This window comes from Lepus europaeus, chromosome 15 (assembly GCF_033115175.1).
Source record: "Lepus europaeus isolate LE1 chromosome 15, mLepTim1.pri, whole genome shotgun sequence".
In the NCBI taxonomy this organism is placed as follows: Eukaryota; Metazoa; Chordata; class Mammalia; order Lagomorpha; family Leporidae; genus Lepus; species Lepus europaeus.
The window spans coordinates 48,897,355-48,919,169 of record NC_084841.1 but is presented as its reverse complement, the minus strand read 5'-3'; the positions used below and the strand labels follow the sequence as shown (position 1 = coordinate 48,919,169).

Below are 21,815 nucleotides of genomic sequence, written 5' to 3'. Positions count from 1 at the left end.
TCTAAACAAAAATACCTACAAACATACCTCTAGCATGTTCTCTAATGAAGGGAACAAGAGACACTGGACAACTTTTGCACCAAAACATAAAAATTGCTTTAAAAAGCACAAGGTTACAGAACCATCAGCTAAAGTAAAGACACTATACTGTAACCAAAGTTGGTATTTAATAATATAATGAACAGTTTGGTAGTTAGATCTCCAGTTTGGTTATTTTAAAGCATTAAGACAAGGCAAGATAGAAGGCTGCTTTTGTTTTGAGTAATTCTAGAGAAAATAAAATATATTTAAAAAAAAGGGAAAGAAAACTGAAAAGTAGAACAGTCATACCTACACAACTTTCTGTCCTGCACAAAGTCAAAATACCTATGCAGAATAGATATATAATATATATAATGTTATTTGTGCACAAAGGTTAGCTTATTATTAGCTCACTGCAAAGGCGTAATGTATCATATGTCAATTGTTTTGGAAAACATTTTGCGTTCTGTGTCAAAGGATATTTCTTTTTAAGTTTCCTAGGCTAGGAGGCACGAACCCCAATTCCGGCATACTGTATATTCTTAATGCTAAGGCTTGCTGCTCTGGCTGTGTGTTTTGTTGTTCCTCTTTATTCTAGTGCCTGTTATAAGCATGTGTGGTGTAGTGGTTGTTGGTGTTGTGTGTGTCTGTGTGTATACATATATATATGTATACATAAGTTGTATAAATATATATACATATATAGTTTCTCCCAATAGATCTCAGTCCAACCATGCAATCCAAAAGGTGGCTCTGCATAGATGCCCAGCACGAAGTTCACCACCTGAGCCAACCCTGAAGCAAGGCGCACTTTTAGTCCTTCTGATAGGTTTTCTCTCAGTTTTTTTGTTTTTGTTTAAAACCAAGCTACTGCAGCTTCAAGTATTTTGCATTACATAGAATATTTTTTATAAATTAGTTAATGTTATATTTTCAATATTCAGACATATACTATAATATATATACAGTACAATAAATGCTCTCATTCTTTTTTTAGTTTTTTCGGATAAATCCCTGAGAATGTATGTTGACAGTCGCTAAGTTTCCACATGCACAAGCATCGTGTGCCATGCTTCTGGACGAACAGCACTGCAAAGCCACGTGGGTCAGCCTTCACTGTTACTATTTCATTGTGTTGGTTTGTTTAAATACGCTGCAAATGCAAAGATGAGTTACAAAGGAGTAAAGCTGAATCCATTCGAGGTACTTATCACAGGATGGAGGTGTTTTGTTTGGTTTTTAAAGCCATTTCAATTGGTTTTTTTTTGTTTTTTTTTTTTTTTTTTTGAGGCTGTGAACGTATACAGAAAACAGGAGAGCTATGTGGACTTTTGCCACTTGACAACATATACTCAGTGTAAACCAAACCTTTTTAACCTCTCTCTCATACAAAACTGAAAATAAAAAAAGAACGAAAGAAAGAAAAGAAATTTTAAAAATAAAAAGAAAGAAAAAGGGAAAAAGATTTTAAAAACACGCAAACTTTCACAACATGACAATTTAGTCTGCAAACGCAATAGAACTATACACATATAATACCGGTGTGGCTCTGTTCTTTTAAGTTAAAAAGGGTACAAAGGCAGGCTCAAGTAAAAACAAACCATCCCTCCCTTCCCACCCCCCGCCCCATTCATACAAGTTCTATCAACCGAACCTCTCCCGAACCAACATCATCAGTTTCTTTTTGCCTTTGTAGATCTGTTTCAGGTTGTCAATGAACTGTGTAAACTGAATGTGTCCGTCATGCGCCATGAGGAAGGTCTCTCGGGCCTTGCTAAGGAACTCGATGAACTCACTGTAGTGCCGAGGGCTGATGTGCGTGAGCCGCGAGTGCGTCGTGTTGATGTAGGCCCCGATCGTGGCATCCAAGAGTTGCCTCAAGGGGGCTTTGTCCAGTGACATGAGCTTACCAGAGTTCCTCCTGCCGTGCAGTCCCACCATGCCGGGAGTGGTCAGCGTGCATCTGCGCAAAATGTCTGACAGTACCGTTGCACATTTGACACTTTTGACCACCAGAGGTATTATAGCTGCAAGCTCATTTTTACCAAGGGAGTGGCTAAGCGCACAGGCCCACAAAACATCATTAATGGCAGGGTGCGTGTCCTGATTGTAGCTCAGGTTGAGATGGGTCATGGCCAGGGTGGCCAGCTTATAGGCCCTCATGGGGTACCCGCGGTGCTCCATGTACCGTGCTATGGTGAAGAGCTGTGTGTAGCTCATGCCAGTTGTAGCAGCGTCAAGAACGATTTGGTAAGCCGTCTCAAAAGCTATGTGATCCTTCTCACAAAGGGTTAGCGCAGAGAGAGCACAGTTCTGAGGGTCCTTCATGGCACACTGCAACGCGAGGGTCCGGGCACTGCTGGCCAGCTTTTCCTGCTGGTGGCAGTCCAGGTGGAGGCGGACAATGGTGCTGTTGGACATCACCGTCGTCGCAACTATACTTGTGGCCTCGGTGGGAGTAAATAGTGTAAACCAGCTCTGCATGATGCTGTCCAGGGCATAAACACCTGCAAGGAACACAACCAAGCCTGTAACCGACTGGGAGGCTGGCCAGAGGTGTCGCCTGATTCCTACTTTTCTATCAATGCTTACATTGTTAACCAACACAGCGCACCAGCTAGGCCAGAAACTCCTGTAAGGTAATGTGCCTGGGGGCCACCTTTGAGAAGAAGGTTATTTTGGACTGTTAGTGAGATGTCTGAAAGGAACATGAACTTCCTCTAATAAAGAAGGAATCCCCTTGGTAGCTGGTATTTGTACTGTGCTGTTTGCCATTCAGACAGTGGCTCCTTGCTAATGGTTTCTAGTTCACTGGAACCTCCTGTCGGATGGCCAGTACAGAATTTGAGGCAGCAAAAGTGCAACCCTCACCAGACAGGAACTTTACATGGTGTGCAAATCTAAAGTACACACACTCCAACAACTCTAGACACAGGAAAATGGGATCCATAATCAAGAGAAAACAAAGTCAACACAAGCAGACCACAGATGTTGGAAATGGCTCAGGTCTTGCAAACGACCATTTTAAGTACACAACCCAAATATGCCTCACCTGAAGGTAAGCAATCTGAAGAAAAGGTGCTGTGCCTGTCTTGGTGCAAGGAGACAGGAATTGCATGACAGTGCCTGAACTGCAATCATATCCTATTTCTTCACTAAAACATGACTTCAATAACCTAAAGATAATTTTTATATTACAACCAAGTCCCTGTTTTCTAAGGTAACAAACCATCACAAAAAAGACAAGAAAATGATTTTACAGTGTCTGCTGTGTGTATTTATTTTTAAAAAATCTTTAAAAAGATTTATTTTATTTATCTGAAAGGCAAAGCTTCAGAGAGAGAGAGAGATCTTTCATCTGCTAGTTCACTTCCCAAATGGCCACAATGGCCAGGCCTAGGCCAGACCGAAGAAAGGAGCCAAGAGCTTCATCCAAGTTTCCCACGTGTGTTCAGAGGCCCCAACATGTGGGCCATTCTCTACTGCTTTCCCACATGCATTAGCAAGGAGCTGGATTGGAAACAGAACGGCTGGACTCGAACCCGTGCCCTTACAGGAAGCCAGTGTGCTGCAGATGGCGGCTTTACCAGCTAAGCCATAGCGCTGGGCCCTGTGTCAGTACCTAAACACTGAGCTGGCAGTGTCTTCTCAGCAAGAGGTGTATGTCCTTTTCTGGTGCAAATAGGAAAAAAGACCAAACATTTCACGAGCATTTATTTGAAACCGCATTATGTTTGGGTTGGAAATCTTGCCAGCAGTATGGTTTTCTCTGGTACTCATCTACTGGTGTGTGTGTGGGGGGAGAGCTGGCTGAAGAGCCTCACAAATTGCAGCTCAGGGGCGACCAGGGCATCTTCTACAGCCCACTACCATTTCCCACGTCTCAAAGCTCCCCTAATCCACATCCCACAGGAATCCTCCTCTGCTGGACCCAGTGAGATGTGTATACCCTCACAAGATGATGAAAACTCAAGGCAACTAGGTACCTTTATAAGAGCTGCATAAAACACGTTCTTCCTGACAACCTATTTTAAGTAAGAGGCTGGAGCTCCACAAAATGTGATGGTTTAGAAGATGAAAAATCCAACTGTGCGTTTGCAGCTAAGGGAGTAAGGGAAGGGCCCAGAAGGACAGAAAGCTTGCAAAATTCCCGGTAAAAATGAAAAATGGCCTCCTATCTGCAAGCGACGTTACATCCCACCATCAAGTACCAGAGCTGACTTACCGACTTCAGTAGCACACGTGACCAGCCACCTCACCATCTCCCGCCGTCGCCAATTTAAGGTAGACAGTGTCATCCGCATAACCTATAAAGGCAAGATAACGAAATGTTTTGGTAGATCACTCTCATCAATGGGAAAGGAAACCAATTCATTCCATAGTATGAACTACGAGACATACTCTCTACGAGTGAAGATCTTTCTAGGAATTTGGCTTTTCTGTGGCTCCCCAGCTGTCCAGTCTTGCTGAGCCCACTGACCAGGCGTGGCATCCTGGGCAGGTCACTCTCTTTTCCCATCCACAGAATCAGGAGCTGTGCTAGCATATGAAACACAGTCCAAGCCTTCACCTCCTCAGCTTTAACATTCCACAGTGTGCTTTCTGATACTCCTTGTGAATCGTCCTAACTAGGGACTCTTAGTGAACAAAGAAGCACTTTAAAAAAACCATTTTAGGGGGCTGGCACTGGGGCGCAGTGGGTTAATGCCCTGGCCTGAAGTGCTGGCATCCCATATGGGTGCTAGTTCTAGTCCTGGCTGTTCCACTTCCGATCCAGCTCTTTTCTATGGCCTGGGAAAGCAGTAGAAGATGGCCCAAGTCCTTGGGCCCCTGCACCTGCGTGAGACCCGGAAGAAGCTCCTGGCTCCTGGCTTCGGATTGGCGCAGCTCTCACTGTTGCGGCCAATTGGGGAGTGAACCAGCGGATTGAAGAGCGACCTCTCTCTCTGCCTCTCTTTCTCTCTCTGTGTAACTCTGCCTTTCAAATAAATAAATAAAAATTTAAAAACACCATTTTAGGCATGTCTTCAATCTCAGGCTGCTCTTTTTCTGGTGACTACGAAGATAACCCCCAGTCTATGCAAAGAAATCATCATTAGTATCATTAGTAATCTGGTTTTTCCACTTTTTAAAAAAATAACTATTTATTTTCATTTCATTTGAGAGACAGAGAGAAAAAGATCCATCCATCCACTGGTTCATTCCCCAAATGCCTGCAACAGCCAGAGCTAGGCTAGACTGAAGCCAGGAGACAGGAGCTCAATGCAGGTTTCCCCATGCAAGGCAAGGGCTCACCCACCTGCTGCCTCCCCAGGGTGTGCCTCAGTAACAAGCTGGATCAGCAGTGGGGGAGGAGCTGGCTTTCAAACCAGACCCTCCAACGTGGGCACTGCTCTTACAAACTCCCACCCCTTCCTTCATTCTTTAAGATACAGAACATCTAGGGGCCCTGTGGCATTCCTTCTTAGGTTTGAGAAAGAAAGCAGGCAGTAAGTTCTCACTAATTTGTCATTTACCAAAGGCTCTGAATAACCAGGAAGCTTATATTAATGGTTCTATCTTCATCTACCTTTAAGATGAAGCAAATGATAACAACAAAAATGTCAAGTAAAATCGATTTATTTTTACAACGGAACTTTCAAACTGTCAGTGTATAGCTTAAATTCAATTTCCTATAACCTCTGTACATTACTCTCTTGTCACAGTGGTATGCATATTTTCTAATCACTGTTAAGGAGAATCTGTAGCTTAAATCAGATTAATCATCTAATCAGGGCATTCTTTCCCCATATTTAGGTAATTAGGATATACAGTTTTCATTCATTTTTTTTTTTAATGAAGAAAATAAAAAGGAAATGTTAATAGAGAGTCTGTGAGAAAAGTAGAAACAAACTTCATTTTATGGTTTATATAGCAATCTGTTAAAACAAAAACAAAACTATAAGGCAGCAAACCTCTACCTGCATGATTAACTCAAAATGTCCCTACAACGCGCTGCTGAAATGTAAAGCTGCACCCAGGCCTAATCACCCTCTTCTCCCTAGTTTTCTGAATGTTATAATAAAAAGGAGCTAGGATTTCCAAATGCAAACATCAGTATCTCTTGCTAGCAATAATTATTCTCTATTCATGCCAAGGAGAAACACGATGTGAAGGCCTGCAATTCAGAAATGATTTTTTAATTGAAAGACACAAGTAAGGCTTTTAAATGTACAGCCCCTGTACCTCAGACCGCAGCCTGGTTCAGCTGGGAGTGACCAGAGCTCTGAAACACAGAATTCACTGACTTCTGAAGGCTAACAATCTGCACTCCAGAGTCATTTATCTGCACTTAAAAACTCAAGCAAACAAACAAAAACAACCTTAAGAGGTGCCTTTATTTAGCAGTCCTTGGTTCCCCAGGAAAGACCACCAGTCATGTACCTGCAGACCCAGCTCCAGAGACACTTTCAAAAGAGTGATGTCTGGCAAACTGTCCATGAGAGTTGCTATTTTAAATGCGTCTTGGGCAAGCTTGAAGATGTGTGATGAGGAGTGAATATTTTTCTGGATGGATTCTAATACTGTTTCCAGCCTCCGAACATCGCCTGTAAGGAACAAGGGAAAACCAAACCAAACCAAATCAAATGAAAGCAAAGCAAAATAAACCAAACAAAGTACAACCACACACAGTACAACCACACACAGACATACACATACACACACATACTCACACACAGCAAAAAAATTATAAAGCACAAGTTAATTTACCTGACATGTTCGCAAAGGGCACAGATGTTACAGCAGAGTATCCTGTACTTACTGCATTGTGTATGAATCTGACCTTCACAGAGAGTCACCGAGACCTACCCCAAATGACTAAAATTACACATAAACCAGAACCAACACAATACAGCACACAGCTCTCCTAGTTCCTAATTACGTATTTTTGGAGATTAGTTAAGAGACCAAGAGAAAAAAAAAGTAACTGAATTTTTTCATCTGCTTCTGAATCTCATTCATTGACATTTTCTTGGCATAATAACAAACCTGAACTCTGCCAGCAACAAGCTTAGTAACACATTAAATGAGGAAAATGCCAGGCTTCATTTTGCCTCATAAGCTAGTATCTCTGGAAAAGGATTCCTTACAACCTGTCTGATACTAATATCACTATGAGAACTTGGTAGGAAACATCACTCTTGGAGGCGGGGGTGGGGGAGGAGAAACTAAGGAAGCAGTTAGAAGGCCTGGGGACAACACAGTACCTTTGGCTGCAGTTAACATGGTGGATGCCAGCTCGCACTGCTGGGATTCAATGTGGCTTAGAGTGAACCAACGAGGGTAGCGGTTAGGAACAACTGATGCAATGTGGTGTGGGCGGGTGAGGTCTCCCGTTGGAGCAGTAGATTCCAATACTAGTAACCTATAAAGAGATGACAAGGAGAGCCTCCAGTTACTACTTGTCCATTACTTTGGCCACAAGGCCTGGCCAGCAGATGCTAGAGGAGCAGTAGATGCTGGGAGAAACTGTTCCAGCTGGGTCAGGAAGAGCTGATAAAGCAACACTCTTTTCTAGATGCTAAGTTATCTTGCTTGTTGCTCACTTCCAAACCTAAAGGAAATTAAGATGCTCTCACTGAAGACCTTTGAAATGCACGTCTTGGGGTTTACGTATAGCTTTGGATATTATCATTCATTTAAAAAAAATCAACAAAAACTGAGAGTGAAATATATTTAACACAGATTACGACACCCAGGAATCAGTGGGTAGCTAACATGAAAAAGCTTAACTTACTAATCATAAAATAAGAGAAGTACAGCAAAAATCATCTCCCTTTCATACATGCATACTTTCTACAGAACTCTTCCTTGTGACTTCAGGAATATGGAGTTAGAGTATGTTCTACCATCATACCAATATGTTCTATCTATCACATCAAAGAAGATGAACCCAATTGATTCAAGTAGCTGTCCTTTGACAGTTTTGTACAAATTCAGTGACTTCTGGCTTCAATCAATCTAACTTTGATTAAGAATATGTTCACAAGTAAGAAATAATTATTGAAAACAAAGCACATGCTTTGCTTTGTTAGTGATAATTTTTCTTTCTTTTTTTTTTTTAAAGAAATAACTTTTTTATTTGAGAAGCAAAAAGAAGGAGACAAAAGAGAGGAGAGAGCTTCCAACCATTAGTTCACTCTCCAAATGACTGCAAAAGTGAGGATTGGGTCAAAAGCCAGGGGCTAGGGACCAGGATGCCAGTCCAGGTCTACATGTGGTGGCTAGAATCAGATCTGCAATAGCAGGAACTCGAGTCAGGAGCCTGAGCCAGGTATGAAACCCAAGCTCTGAACTCAAGCACTCTGATACCAAGATGCAAATTTCAGGGCTGGCATCGTGGTGTAGAGTAAAGTCATTGCCTGCAATGCCGGCATCCCATATAAACACTGGTTCAAGTCCCAGCTGCTCCACTTCTAACCCAGCTCCTTGCCAATGGCTTGGGAAAAGCAGCAGAAGATGGCCCAAGTCCTTGGATCCCTGCACCCACGTGGAAGACCAGGAAGAAGCAGCTGACTGCTAGCTTTGGTCTGGCCCAACCCTGACCATTGCAGCCATCTGGGGAGTGAACCAGCAAATGGAAGATTGCCCTGTCTTCCCTCCTCTGTAATTCTGACTTTCAAATAAACAAATAAATAAATAAATCTTTAAAGGAAACAAAACAGAGGCAAGTGTCTTAGGCACTAAGTCAAAGCACCTAGGGATGTCTTTCAATTACCAAAGAGATCAGAGACTGAATTTTTTTTGCAATCATTAAGACACTGGCCTTCATTCAGGTACACCAGAGTAAGGGAGTACAGAGTCATAACCTGAGACGAAGAAGAGTTGGCGAGATCAGCAAGTGATGCTATCCTTTAGAGAGAGCTGTCCAAAAGCAGTTATTGCTCAGGTAACCCAAAGGGCTCACTCTGTGTTCCTTTTATCTAGGGTAAGTGGTTGTGAGCATTAGAAAGGATGGCAAGATAGGCAATTAAGCAACAGGATGTTTTTGCTATTTACCTTTTCCACAAACTCAAGAGGGCTCTGAATTCAGACACGTCTTGCCACAGGTGCTGCGGCAAAGTCAAGACCCCTCAGAGCCGAGAAAAGGAGACCAGAGGACACCTTTCCCCAGCATCCTCTTCTGAAGGACCGAGGAAGCGTGCAAGCCACCTCTCTTTTTTCCTTCCTGTGCCCATGGCTGCCTTGAAAGGCTCTGGCAGGCCACGTGATCTTCCTGCCACGGCAGGCCTTTGGGTGAGGCAACAGAGGCAGGTAGAAAGGACAGAGAATAATCCCCTGTACTCTGCTGACATTCTCCACTATAGACGCTGCCTGGGCAACGACCAAGGAAGAGTGCGTGTGTTCCTGAGTGTTAACCCTACAAGCCTCTCTGCTGGCAGACACCTTCACCTAAGCCAGAACTGCACAGAAACCTTGTGCTATTTCACCCTTGAAATTCTAGCAGTGGAGGCAGCAACAGCATCTAGTGGCATTATAACATTAGCATTCTTGCCTTTACAACAAGAGTAGAATTCTGAGGATTTGGTAAGTATAGAGCTGAGCATCTGTCTTCATAAGGTAATTTCCATTTCTACTTCCAAAAGTGAGAACAGGAACTACATTTACTTATTATTTTGCTTGAAACTATAAAGCAAGTGGTATAAAACAATTTGGTGGGAAATTTTTACTTATGACAGTTACTGATTTTTTTTTTTTTTTTTGCATTTTAAAAACAGGCAAGTGAACACTTGAAATGTTTCTTTAATAGGTGAATGAGATTTCCTGCTGCCAAGGAATGTATGTGAAACACACTAACACACAGGTGTATACACACATATACCTACCACTGCATAAAAAGAGGCCTCCTGACAGATACAAGCTAGAGCTAACACTTTAAGGACAGGGTAACTCTGGGGTAATTTACAGACAAATATTTCTCTTTGAACACCTATCACTCTGATTACAGATACCGAATCTTTGATGACAAGCTTCTTAGAGGATTCAGTTATTCTCCAGCACACGAAGCTTTTAGTTCTGTATATGGCTTATCTTTAGGTAACTATAATGCTGTCTAATCTGTACTTTCCATTAGAAACATCAGAGCATTCTGCTAATTTTAAAATTTCTTTTTTTTTTTTTTTTTTTTGACAGGCAGAGTAGATAGCGAGAGAAAGAGAGAGACAGAGAGAAAGGTCTTCCTTTTTGCCGTTGGTTCACCCTCCAATGGCCGCTGCGGCCGGCGCATCTCGCTGATCCGAAGCCAGGAGCCTGGTGCTTCTCCTGGTCTCCCATGCGGGTGCAGGGCCCAAGGACTTGGGCCATCCTGCACTGCCTTCCTGGGCCATAGCAGAGAGCTGGCCTGGAAGAGGGGCAAGCGGGATAGAATCTGGCGCCCCACCCGGGACTAGAACCCGGTGTGCTGGCGCCGCAAGGCGGAGGATTAGCCTGTTAAGCCACGGCGCCGGCCTAATTTTAAAATTTCTAACAATTTTCATTTTCATTTTACTTGAAAGGAAGAGAGAGACAAGAGAGAGACAGACAGAGACAGAGAGACACAGAAAGAGAGAGAGAGAGCGAGCACAGAGAGAAATCTTCCATCCACTGGTTCACTCATTAAATATCCATAACAGCCAGTGTTGGCTCAGGCCAAAGCCAGAAGCCTGAACTCCATCCAGGTCTTCCACATGGGTAGCAGAGACCCACCTACCTGTGCTGTCACCTACTGCCTCCTAGGATTGGATTCCAAGGAGGATGGATTGGAAGTGGAGTAGCCAATAAATGAACCAGGCATTTCAATATGAGATGTGGGCATCCCAAGTAGTGATGATGACCATTAGGGGGGTGAACTAGCAGAGGAAGGACCTTTCTCTCTGTCTCTCTCTCTCTCACTGTCTATAACTCTACCTGTCAAATAAAAAAAATGCTGTGCCAAATGCCTAACCCATTATTATTCTTAACTTTTTTAAAAAGCAAAAAGAAGGGGCCGGCGCCGTGGCTTACTTGGTTAATCCTCCGCCTGCAGGCGCTGGCATCCCATATGGGTGCCAGGTTCTAGTCCCGGTTGCTCCTCTTCCAGTCCAGCTCTCTGCTGTGGCCTGGGAAGGCAGTGGAGGATGGCCCAAGTGCTTGGGCCCCTGCACCCACATGGGAGACCAGGAGGAAGCACCTGGCTCCTGGCTTTGGATTGGCATAGCAGCCATTTGGGGGGTGAATCAATGGAAGGAAGACCTTTCCTCTCTGTCTCTCTCTCTCACTGTCTAACTCTGCCTGTCAAAAAAAAAAGCAAAAAGCAAAAGCTGATGTTTGAAGAAAAGTGGATGTTCCCATTAGGTCCTTAAAGTTTAACAGGTTAAACATAGGACTGAAAAATAAAACCTTATATACATTAAAAAGTATTCATCTTAACAAATGTATGATAAACACTTTTTGGTGAATAACTTTAAAATCGGATGTGGGGGCCAGCATTGTGGTACAGCAGGTTAAGCTGTAGCGTGCTATGTAACCAGTTTGACCCTGGTTGCTGTTTCCTATCCATTCCCTGCCAATACGCCTGGGAAAGCAGCAGAATACGGCCCAAGTCTTTGTGCCCCTGCACCCAAGTGGGAGACCTGAGGAGAGTTCCAGGATCCTGGCTTTGGCCTGGCCCAGACCTGGCTGCTGTGGCCATTTTGGGGAGTGAGCCAGCAGATGGAAGAGCTCTCGCTTTCCTCCTCTGTCACTCTGCCCTTCTGAATACGTAAATACAGTTTTAAAAATACATAAATCTATCAACTTAGAGAAAGCAATGTGAACACAGAAAGGTGAGTGGTACGGAACAGCACTCTGCTACTAATGAGAAGGGACTGGTGAGGTGACGCAGTCATACTGAGGCAGGCAGATCCTGAGGCCCCCTGACTGTGCCTCCCACAACATGAGACACACGCCACCTTCTCTCAGCCTCCAGTCGGCCACAAACGTGTCTTGGTGGTACAGACACCTTCCTCACTTCTTATATTCAGCCAAGGATATGTACTGTTTACCACAATTTCAAAAATCAACTTTGTTTTTTCCAAAATACTCAGGAAGGCTTCCACTGTTGCTGTCTTATGATTATACTTGGCCTAGAACTGTATTCTATTCAAGATATTATCTTCAAGAAAAGTGAGAAGCAGCAGGTGGCAGAAGAGTTGACAGCAGTTAAAAACACAACAAGTCTTCCCTTCCTTTAAACTGGAAGTAAAACAAGTCAACAAACAGATCACTCCCACAACAAGACAGCAAGCATTCCTAAGTACTTCAGTCAGCTTTCTGCTGGCTGCAGAAACAGCAGGAATGAATGGGAAGTCAGTGGGCCATCTTTCCCAGCGAAGGAATGTGGACCACCTCTGCCTGCTGGGCTGTGAATACGTACCGCATTGCTCTCAGTGCAATTGTGTATGCCAATTCAGCATCGTGAGGTAGGAGAGAAGTGAAGAGATACTTGGCAAATGTGTGCATTGGAACGCTCTCCCGATGGATTATTTCGCCTAAACCACTATATGGACCAGCTGTGGGAAGAGAGTATACATGGTTTACATTCCTAAACAGGGAACTAACACCTCTTGTATATTCAAAAATGCAAAGTAATCTTAAGAATTTAATCTAAGAGACACAGTAGAAAGGAGTACAATTTCCGAGTCAATAAAAATTCCTCAGGGTACAGTATCCAATGCAGACTTAATTCCACGAACAATACCCTAATTGTCCCACAGCCAAAATGAGGACCACAAAACTAAGGGGCAGGACTCTTTCACAATACAAAAACCCCAGAGAAAAGAACCCTCTGGAGCATAAAACTGTGCAGAATGTGAGAAAGATCCCCTCCGTGTGACAGCCACGCTGTCGGTACCCAGATCACAGGTGATGCTGCAGCCTCACCCTGGACTCACCGCTGGGCCCAAGCGGTCTGTATGGGGCTCACATATGCCAGGGGCTGAGGGCTGAGGGCTCAGTACCACACTGCTGCTACTAAGGAGCAGAAATAGATACCAATTCCCCGAAAGTGGGCATAATAATAACAAATTAAAAAAATAATAGAAGAACAGTTAGCCATTTGATACCATAACCAAAATAAAGAATATCAAAGTAACTGGAAATCTACTACTCTTTGGGCTCCAAAAGGCCAATGTCAAAAGCAAAATTACATAGAAGCTGTTAAAATTCATTTCTTAGCAAATTCTGACAGGTGTGGTGGCAGAGCCCACTTCCCCTGTCTGCGCCCTGATTGCTTCTCTGAGAAGGGCAACACAGACATTTAAAATAAATTTTGAAAGGAAACCACAGTGGTTAGTTCAACTACTTTGCACTTAGATACTCTGAGGTTTAGTGACGATAAAGTGTTTAATACATTAGTTTCCATGTCACCTTTGGGTAACACCTGTTTCATGATTTTCAGGATTATGAACCATGACACTACTTCTCAGAAGCCATGATACATTTGTTTTCTATGAGAAGTCTGGCAAAGAGTTCAGAATACAAGAAATACAGTTCAGAAAAAACACCAAGTTACCGAACTGGGTATCGGACAGGAGCAGGATACATTTTAGATTATTTAATTTTTATTTGATTTTCTATGAGCATTTTATACTACTCATTCCTTAAATACTTTGAGAATCCTACAACTTATCTTTTCACTTAGACAAACTGAAATCTATCCTAAATTTCTAATTTTATCAAATCTACTAATCTTGTTTTTAAAAGTCATTTTAGAGAATTTTTTATATTCCATAAAGCTTTACATATTTTTCTGATTAACAGGTAATACTTGTATATACTTATGGGGTACACTGTGACATTTCAAGACATTTATACAGCATGTACTGATCAAAACATGGTAATTAGCGTTTACATCACCTTATCATTTCTTTACGTAGTTCTTCATAAAATATAACTATGTTACTGTGCACTTCTTCATAAAATATAACTATGTTACTGTGCACTACCGTCACCCCAGCATGCTGTGCAGAACCAGAACATGTTCCTTTTGTCCATTATCCAACCTCTATCTATTCTCCCTCCCCAATCTTTTCTTTAAAGACATTTTAAAATGTGGCAGTGATCTTGATCTGATATTCTTCAAAACCTGTAGGAGAATTATACTGAACCTTTGGTTTACATAATGAGACTACTTTTTAAAGTAGTCTTAGTATATTACAGATTAAATGTGTTATGTTCCCCACAAATTTGTATGCTGAAATCCTAAGACCCAATGTGATTATAACTGGAGAAAATGAAAAGTTAAATGAGGAAAGAGGGATGGGGCACACAGAACTTTCTCTGTCACGTGGGGACACAGTTGAGAGATGGCTGTCTTCAAGCAGGGAAGAAGGCTCTCTCCAGAGGCACTTTGATCTGGAGACTTTCTAGCCTCCAGAACTGTGAGGAGTAGATTTGTGCTATTTAAGTCAAGCAGTCTATGGTATTTTGTTATAGTAACCAGAGCTAAGACCCTAACTCTATTTTAAAGCCTAATTATAGCAAACTTAATAGAATACCTGTATTAGTCCTTTCTCCTCCATTTCCTCTCCATGTTTCAATCCTATTCAGCAAAAGCTAGCATGTGTACTCAACATCTTGTTACCAATACCTCCCCACAAGCCATTTAGGTATCACAGAAATATTTATGGATTGATAATTAGAGCAAACACCACACTCAAATGTGATGAATAATGAACAACTAACATTCAGCACTTGAGACTTCCAGTGCTGTGGCCAGTAGAGAGTAACACTCAAAACATAAGATTATCATTTGCTCTTTTGACATATCTGGGCCTGCTAACTAACCTGCCCCTGAAATTTGCAGAAGAGCGAAAATGCATGAAGAAATTTGAGCTCCAGTGTAGTCAACTTAGTCATGGTGCTCTTTTGCAATTTACAGAAATGGTTCCTTGGCCTCCCTTTGGACTGCTTCCAGCCCTGCAACCCCCGCTATTGGTGGGCTTCGCTGGGCTGGGAAAGGAGGCCCAGCTCATACCTGATGAGAGGGCTGGACTAACCAAAGACTAAGTTTAAACGTATTCATGAATGATGAACACGGAGACTTATTTTTAAAAGGAAGATGATAAATACGTATCAGACAGTATTAACTATGAAAACCATGCATCTTTTTCCTGAACTTCAGTATGATGGGAGTCAAGTCAGTGATAAGAGCCAATGACATATAGCATTAATAAAGTTCGTGGCTGGGGCTGGTGCTGTGGTGGAGTAGGTAAAGCCGCCACCTGTGGTGCCCAGATCCCATATGAGTGCTGGTTTGAGTCCCGGCTGTTCCACTTCCAATCAGCTCTCTGCCATGGCCTGGGAAAGCAGTAGAGGATGGCCCAAGTGCTTGGGCCCTGCACTCGCATGGGAGATCCAGAGGAAACTCCTGGCTCCTGGCTTCGGATCGGCACAGCTCTGGCCATTGCAACCATTTGGGGAGTAAACCAGCAGATGAAAGGCCTCTCTCTCTCTCTCTCTCTGCCTCTCCGTAATTCTTTCAAATAAATAAATCTTTAAAAAATAAATACACGAAAATAAAAATAAAGTTCATGGCTAACTGTATTGCTTATATCAAATGGAATTACATGGAAAGAAACCGAAAGGAAATAATAATTAAATAATTGTGATCATTTCAGAAATTTGCAAAGATGGGATTTTAAGTTTAAAAGAAATTTAACATTAGGAACTTTTCTAAAATTAAGCATGTTTAGACTTACCTTAAGAACATTTTCCCTTTAAAATGTATTTCTAAAGTAAATAAATGTATATAATATATCTGAAGAAAATATATTTCCTTCACATTGATCCCTGGTTTTGGACAAATAAAAGGTTTGAAAATGCTATTTTCTCTAGCTCCCTTCCCCTCAAGTGTTCTGAACACAAGAAGAAAACACCACAATTTATTAGTTTACTAATCACAGAGAATCCCAAGGTAACAAACCCACTACTTAGGAGATACAAGTAATTTTATCAGTTGGACACCATTTAAATTTGCACAGAAGATTAGGCCACTAATACTAATAAACTTACCCTTTTAAGGAAAAAACCCTGAAAAATAGTGCCAGTCAAAAGTTGTTAGGCCCTTATAAAAAAGAAGAAAATCAGATTTTGCCTTAGAAATTCTATGAAACATTTTCTTCACTGAATCTATGCCTAATGAAGCCTCTGAAATAATGAGAGCAGCGGAAATTCACTCTTGCGGTCCTCAGTCCTTCAGTGTATGCATATGATATATTCAAAACTCAAGTATCACATAACAGCCAGTAATTCAGAAATGCCAACCAATTTCTAATTTCTTATTTAATTGATCAAATAGGAACAGAGCTACTAGTAACAGCTCACTACATAACAAAATTGCAATTATCTCAGACCTAAATAAAAAGGTCTTTGTCAAATCTTGTGGCATTAAACTGTGCTGATCTCTAACAGGCTACCCTACAAGACCACCTACTTCAAATGCCACAAATCCAAACATCTGTACATTTTCAATTAGAGACACTACTTTTTAGACAGCCATGTCTTGGATGTTTTGTTATCATATTAATCATGCTAACTACCACATTAAATGCATTCAAAGTACTCTTAACACAAGAAAGATTACCACCCTAAATCGAATTGGCTAAATAAGTGGAAACTTCTTCAACCTACCTTCTAATAGGAAGACTGCTTGCTTTCGAAAAATTTTCACTAGCGTGTCATCCAGTTCAATTTCCTGAAGTTTAGATATGAGTTGCCCCTCATTCCGACAAACTTTCTCTTGTGTGTACAGCCCATCAGGCATAACACGCTGCTGTCCCAGTCCTATCAGGGCTACTTCCACAGCCAGTGTTAAATAGGATTCTCCTTCTTCTAAAAATTTGTGTGCAGGTATATGCTGGTATTCCAGAGACTTGCACTGTCCCATATTTTCTATAAAACACCACAAAGAAATCAGAGTTCAGAAGCTACTTTTGCATGTATCTCGACAAGTATAAATACTTATTCTATCCAGTACTAGTAAATGAATTATTGACTTAACTCTGAGAAAGCCAGCATTTCATGGTTTTTAAATATCTTTTAAAAAGTGATCATGAGGCCGGTGCCACGGCTCACTAGGCTAATCCTCCGCCTGCGGTGCCGGCACACCGGGTTCTAGTCCCGGTCGGGGCGCCGGATTCTATCCCGGTTGCCCCTCTTCCAGGCCAGCTCTCTGCTGTGGCCCGGGAGGGCAGTGGAGGATGACCCATGTGCTTGGGCCCTGCACCCCATGGGAGACCAGGAGGAGCACCTGGCTCCTGCCTTTGGATCAGCGCGGTGCGCCGGCTGCAGCACGCCAGCCGCGGCGGCCATTGGAGGGTGAACCAACGGCAAAAAGGAAGACCTTTCTCTCTGTCTCTCTCTCTCACTGTCCACTCTGTCAAAAAAAAAAAAAAAAGTGATCATGAGTGGGGCCGGTGTTGTGGTATAGCGGGTTAAATCACCACTTACAATGCTGCCCCGTCCCATACTGGAATGCTGGTGTGAGTCCTGACTACTCCACTTCTGAGCTAGATTCCTGCTCATGTGCCTGGAAGTAGTTGCAAGTACTTGGCCCCCTGCCACCCACAGGAGTGAGAAGGATGGAGTTCCTGGCTCCTGGCTTGGTCCAAACCTTGATGTTGTCATCATCTGCGGAGTGAACTACTGAATGAAAGATCTGTATCTATTCTGCTCTCTCTTTTAAATAAGTAAATCTTTAAAAAAAAATCAGAGTGATTTAATGCATGTATTTTGGGGACTAGAATCTTCTTTTCCTACTAAACATGAATCACCAAAGAAAATTATAAATCTAAGAGTATATAATAAGAATACTAAAAAGTGAAAAAATACTTCAATTAAATAATAGTAAAATTACATCATGAATGCAACAGTTAAAAAATTTTTGAGGCTGGCATTTTAAAAAAGCATCCACACTTTTATTACACTGTTGAATCTTATCATTAAGAACAGTAGAGAACACAACCCATCTAACCCGATCTCAAGTCCTTTTTTGTTATCCGAGAGACCTATGGTACAGTCTCTTGACTCTGGTAAGGTGCTTCTAGTAAAAACTGTAACAAACTTCAACCATCAAACTTTCAAGGAAAACCTCGCTCAGATGCATACCTCTCACCTTCTTGATAAGAATCTGAGTCACCCTTATTCCATGAAGGCCATCACCACATGGGGAATTAGGATGACCAAAATAATTAGCTGAGCTCAGCATGTCAAGGGAGCTACAATAGGACCATCCTTGGGCAGTCTTTTGAGGAATGAGTCTTTACTCTCACGGAACTACAGAGAAATCTCAAAATACTGCTTTAAAGGAATGAATGTTACATAAGTTTTAGATAATACTTAATGCTTTACCCTTAAAGTATATCTAAATTTTTTTTTTAATGCTATGATACACATCCTTCTTATCCTTCTTTTATATCTTTGTGCTAGAAAACAGGTACATTCTTAGATGCAGAATAATGGTTAGAAGAGAATAAATACAAGGGTACTTCAAAAAGTTCACAGAAAATGGAACTGAAATATTTTGGCAGAAAAAATTTTGAAACCCACGTGTGTACAAAGTATCTTTAGAAAGTACATGAGGAAAAATGCTCATTATAAAAAGTAGGATGGATTTCAAAATTTTTGTGCCCAAATAAACTTACCTTTTAATTTCATTTTTCATGGACTTTTGGAAGTACCTTCGTATTTTTTAAAAACTGACACATGCTGCCAAACTGCTAACTCTCAGACTTTCCCCAGCTTTCGAAGCCTGCCTAAAAAGCATGAGAGTGCTATTTCCTTGCTCTTTTGCTAACCATAGGTGCTATTAACTATACATTATCTGCACATAACACATACTGTAAGAAACAATGACTAATGCCATTCAGGGTTTACAAAAAGAAAAGCACATGAGAGAAATTGTAATGTCTTTACCTGTAAAATCTGAGAACCCAGAGAAGCTGTCATCACCCATGTGGCAGGCTTCCATAAGGCTACTGAAAAGAGTACCCACAGGGTCTAGGGGATGTCCGACCCAGCCTTCCAGATTGGTTATTGAAGTTATACTTTTATGGGGTAGCTCTGTGTAAGGGAAGGAATTGAGAGGGGTAGAAGGGGAAGATGGAGGGAAAAAAGTAGGAAGAAGTGAGGCTTTACCACTTAATAAGCAACATCCTGACAAATTAGTACTCAATTCTGTTAGATATTACCCTTTAATTAACAAACAAGTCAAAAGGTATCATAATCCCCAAATTTTAAGACATTCTGAGTTCTAAAGGTTCATCTGTAAATTTTTACTAAAACTCCCAGTAGAAGTACCAATCATCTATTTAATTCATGTGCCCAGGGTATCACGCTAACTCTACTACTTACAGTTAAATCATTGTTGTATGGGGAAAATATGAACTCCAAATTTTAGGAAAGGCATCAGAAAGACCTAAGAAATTCCTTGGAATTCTCAACTGGATAACTGTACACTATATTAAGATGATTTCTCTAGGAGTCAGTATACATTGGGTCATCTAAATTGAGGACTTGCGGACAGCAATAGCTTGGGTTAGACCTGAACTCCCTGTAGTTATTGCTAAATTACCCCCTGTCACCTTAGAAAAGTCTTCTTTATTGTGGATTTGCACACTATGTCAGAGAGGGCCTTTGCTACAAAAGTAAACATAGAATTTGGGTGAAACACAGCCCTTTCATTTACTTCACAGGATGTTAACACTTATGGGTGAAATCATGGAGTGCTGAGAGAAAAGCCCCAAGTGTTTTAAGAAGTGTTTACTAAAGTAATAAATAATAATGGCTCCCTCTTTAAGAAAAATATAATAAAATCTAGAAACAACATGCAAAGGAAAAAACTGGCTTGTCAATGGTTAAAGAAGCATCTCATGAATCTAGCATTCCTTCAGAAGTCTTCTGGTTTGGAACAATCAACTACCACCAGTACAAATAAGTGAAAAACAGCTTGGCCTAATATGGTAAGATTTACTGAAATCTGGTCCTAAACTCCTTAGAAAGATCTTTCCCTTTGATTTCTGTCATTGGCTTCTTTATATATAACCAATATGAGAAAAAGCAACATGAGCAATACTCTTGGGAAAAATCCAAATACATATGCTTGGTTAAAGAAATATGTATATGGCTCAGAGAAATGTTGTGTTTTCTACGAATATTGTTTGTAGAATTTTCTGAGGTTGACCCACAAGTAACTTTTATGGCACTTTGGACTTTTAACAGCCACTAGAAGCCTAGTCTTTAAATATGGACAAACAGCAACAAAAAAGTAGGCAAAGATTTAGGTATAGACACATAACCCAAGTAATAGTTAAGAATAGTCTAAAATAGGCCGGCGCCGTGGCTTAACAGGCTAATCCTCCGCCTTGCGGCGCCAGCACACCGGGTTCTAGTCCCGGTCGGGGAGCCGGATTCTGTCCCGGTTGCTCCTCTTCCAGTCCAGCTCTCTGTTATGGCCTGGGAGTGCAGTGGAGGATGGCCCTAGTGCTTGGGCCCTGCACCCCATGGGAGACCAGGAGAAGCACCTGGCTCCTGCCTTTGGATCAGCGTGGTGCACCGGCCACACCGCGCTGGCTGCGGTGGCCATTGGAGGGTGAACCAATGGCAAGGGATACCTTTCTCTCTGTCTCTCTCACTATCCACTCTGCCTGTAAAAAAAAAAAAAAAAAAAGTCTAAAATAGGCTTTCATTGCTTGCAGAATAAAAGAAAAATGAGTCTAAGAATGGATCTAAACCTAGGTGACAGAATTATCTTAAAGGAGTTTAACTTAACATGCATTCTTAACATATCTAAACAAACTAACAGTATTATTCTTTGCAATTTTCTAGATATTACAACATTTTTATTATACATATTATCAAAGATTAACATTTCTTAGTAAAATCAATGATTTTGTTAAAATAGCTAGAAGTTCATTATGAGCTGGCTCTCCTTTGGTATTATACAAAATGCTACACTCTTCTTTAGCCTGAATGTTGTGCTTTTTAGAACTAAATACCTTTGGCTACAGAATGTATATGTGTTTAAGGCAAAAAGGATTTCAGAAAAAGTTCTAAAGGGCCTAGCAATGTATTCTGCAAACACCAGTATGATAGGAAGAATGTCAAGAACTGGACAAAGTAATGATGATCAGGGTTATTCCATGTCCATCACACCTAACTTCCTCCTTTCCCTGGTTCAAATTGTAACTGAATTTTTTTCATCATGAAAATGAAAAGTGTTAGTTAACATTCTTAACACTTCCCATAGAAAGGGCATTAACAGTTATCAATAAACACATTCTCCAAACTCCACACTATTTCATTAACTTTTAATTTTTAGTTGTACTCCAAGAGTATGATTACTGGAAGACTAAAAACAACACACACACACACACACACACAGGCAGAATAGCAATTTAAACTATCCCTCTTAATAAAAAATGAAATTGAGAAGCAGAAAATAAACTTTGTTTCAAGTACCAAAGAAACATAAAAATGAAATCTATACCTATAAAAGGAACAAATGCGTGGATTAATCAGAAAAAGCATATACATTTCTTAATCTGATCAGGAGCTTATGCTTGCATCATAACCCTTTAAAAGATGACTAAATTGAGAAAACAGAAATTAAAGTTCTGTCAGTTGACAGCTCATCAAATGTCATTTATAGAACTTGAAAAATCCAAGAGCTTTTTCCCAGTTACTTTCAATAAGTAATATGTCTTGCAGCCAGCGCTACAGCACAGTAGGCCTGCAGCTCCGGCATCCCATATAGGCAC

General features: G+C 41.3%; 1 protein-coding gene across 1 annotated transcript in view; it reads right to left on the bottom strand.

Moving 5' to 3' along the window:
* Positions 1 to 1,646: 1,646 nt before the first annotated feature.
* Positions 1,647 to 21,815, bottom strand: part of ZSWIM6 (zinc finger SWIM-type containing 6) — a 218,067-nt gene continuing 197,898 nt past the window's right edge. Inside the window, exons 8-14 of the mRNA XM_062212045.1 lie at positions 18,973 to 19,119; positions 16,690 to 16,950; positions 12,434 to 12,569; positions 7,269 to 7,426; positions 6,445 to 6,608; positions 4,247 to 4,328; positions 1,647 to 2,528 (exon numbers count right to left, since the gene is read on the bottom strand). Of these exons, the coding sequence (XP_062068029.1) occupies positions 1,666 to 2,528; positions 4,247 to 4,328; positions 6,445 to 6,608; positions 7,269 to 7,426; positions 12,434 to 12,569; positions 16,690 to 16,950; positions 18,973 to 19,119 (1,811 nt within the window). The 3' untranslated portion in view covers positions 1,647 to 1,665. The remainder of the gene's footprint in view (positions 2,529 to 4,246; positions 4,329 to 6,444; positions 6,609 to 7,268; positions 7,427 to 12,433; positions 12,570 to 16,689; positions 16,951 to 18,972; positions 19,120 to 21,815) is intronic.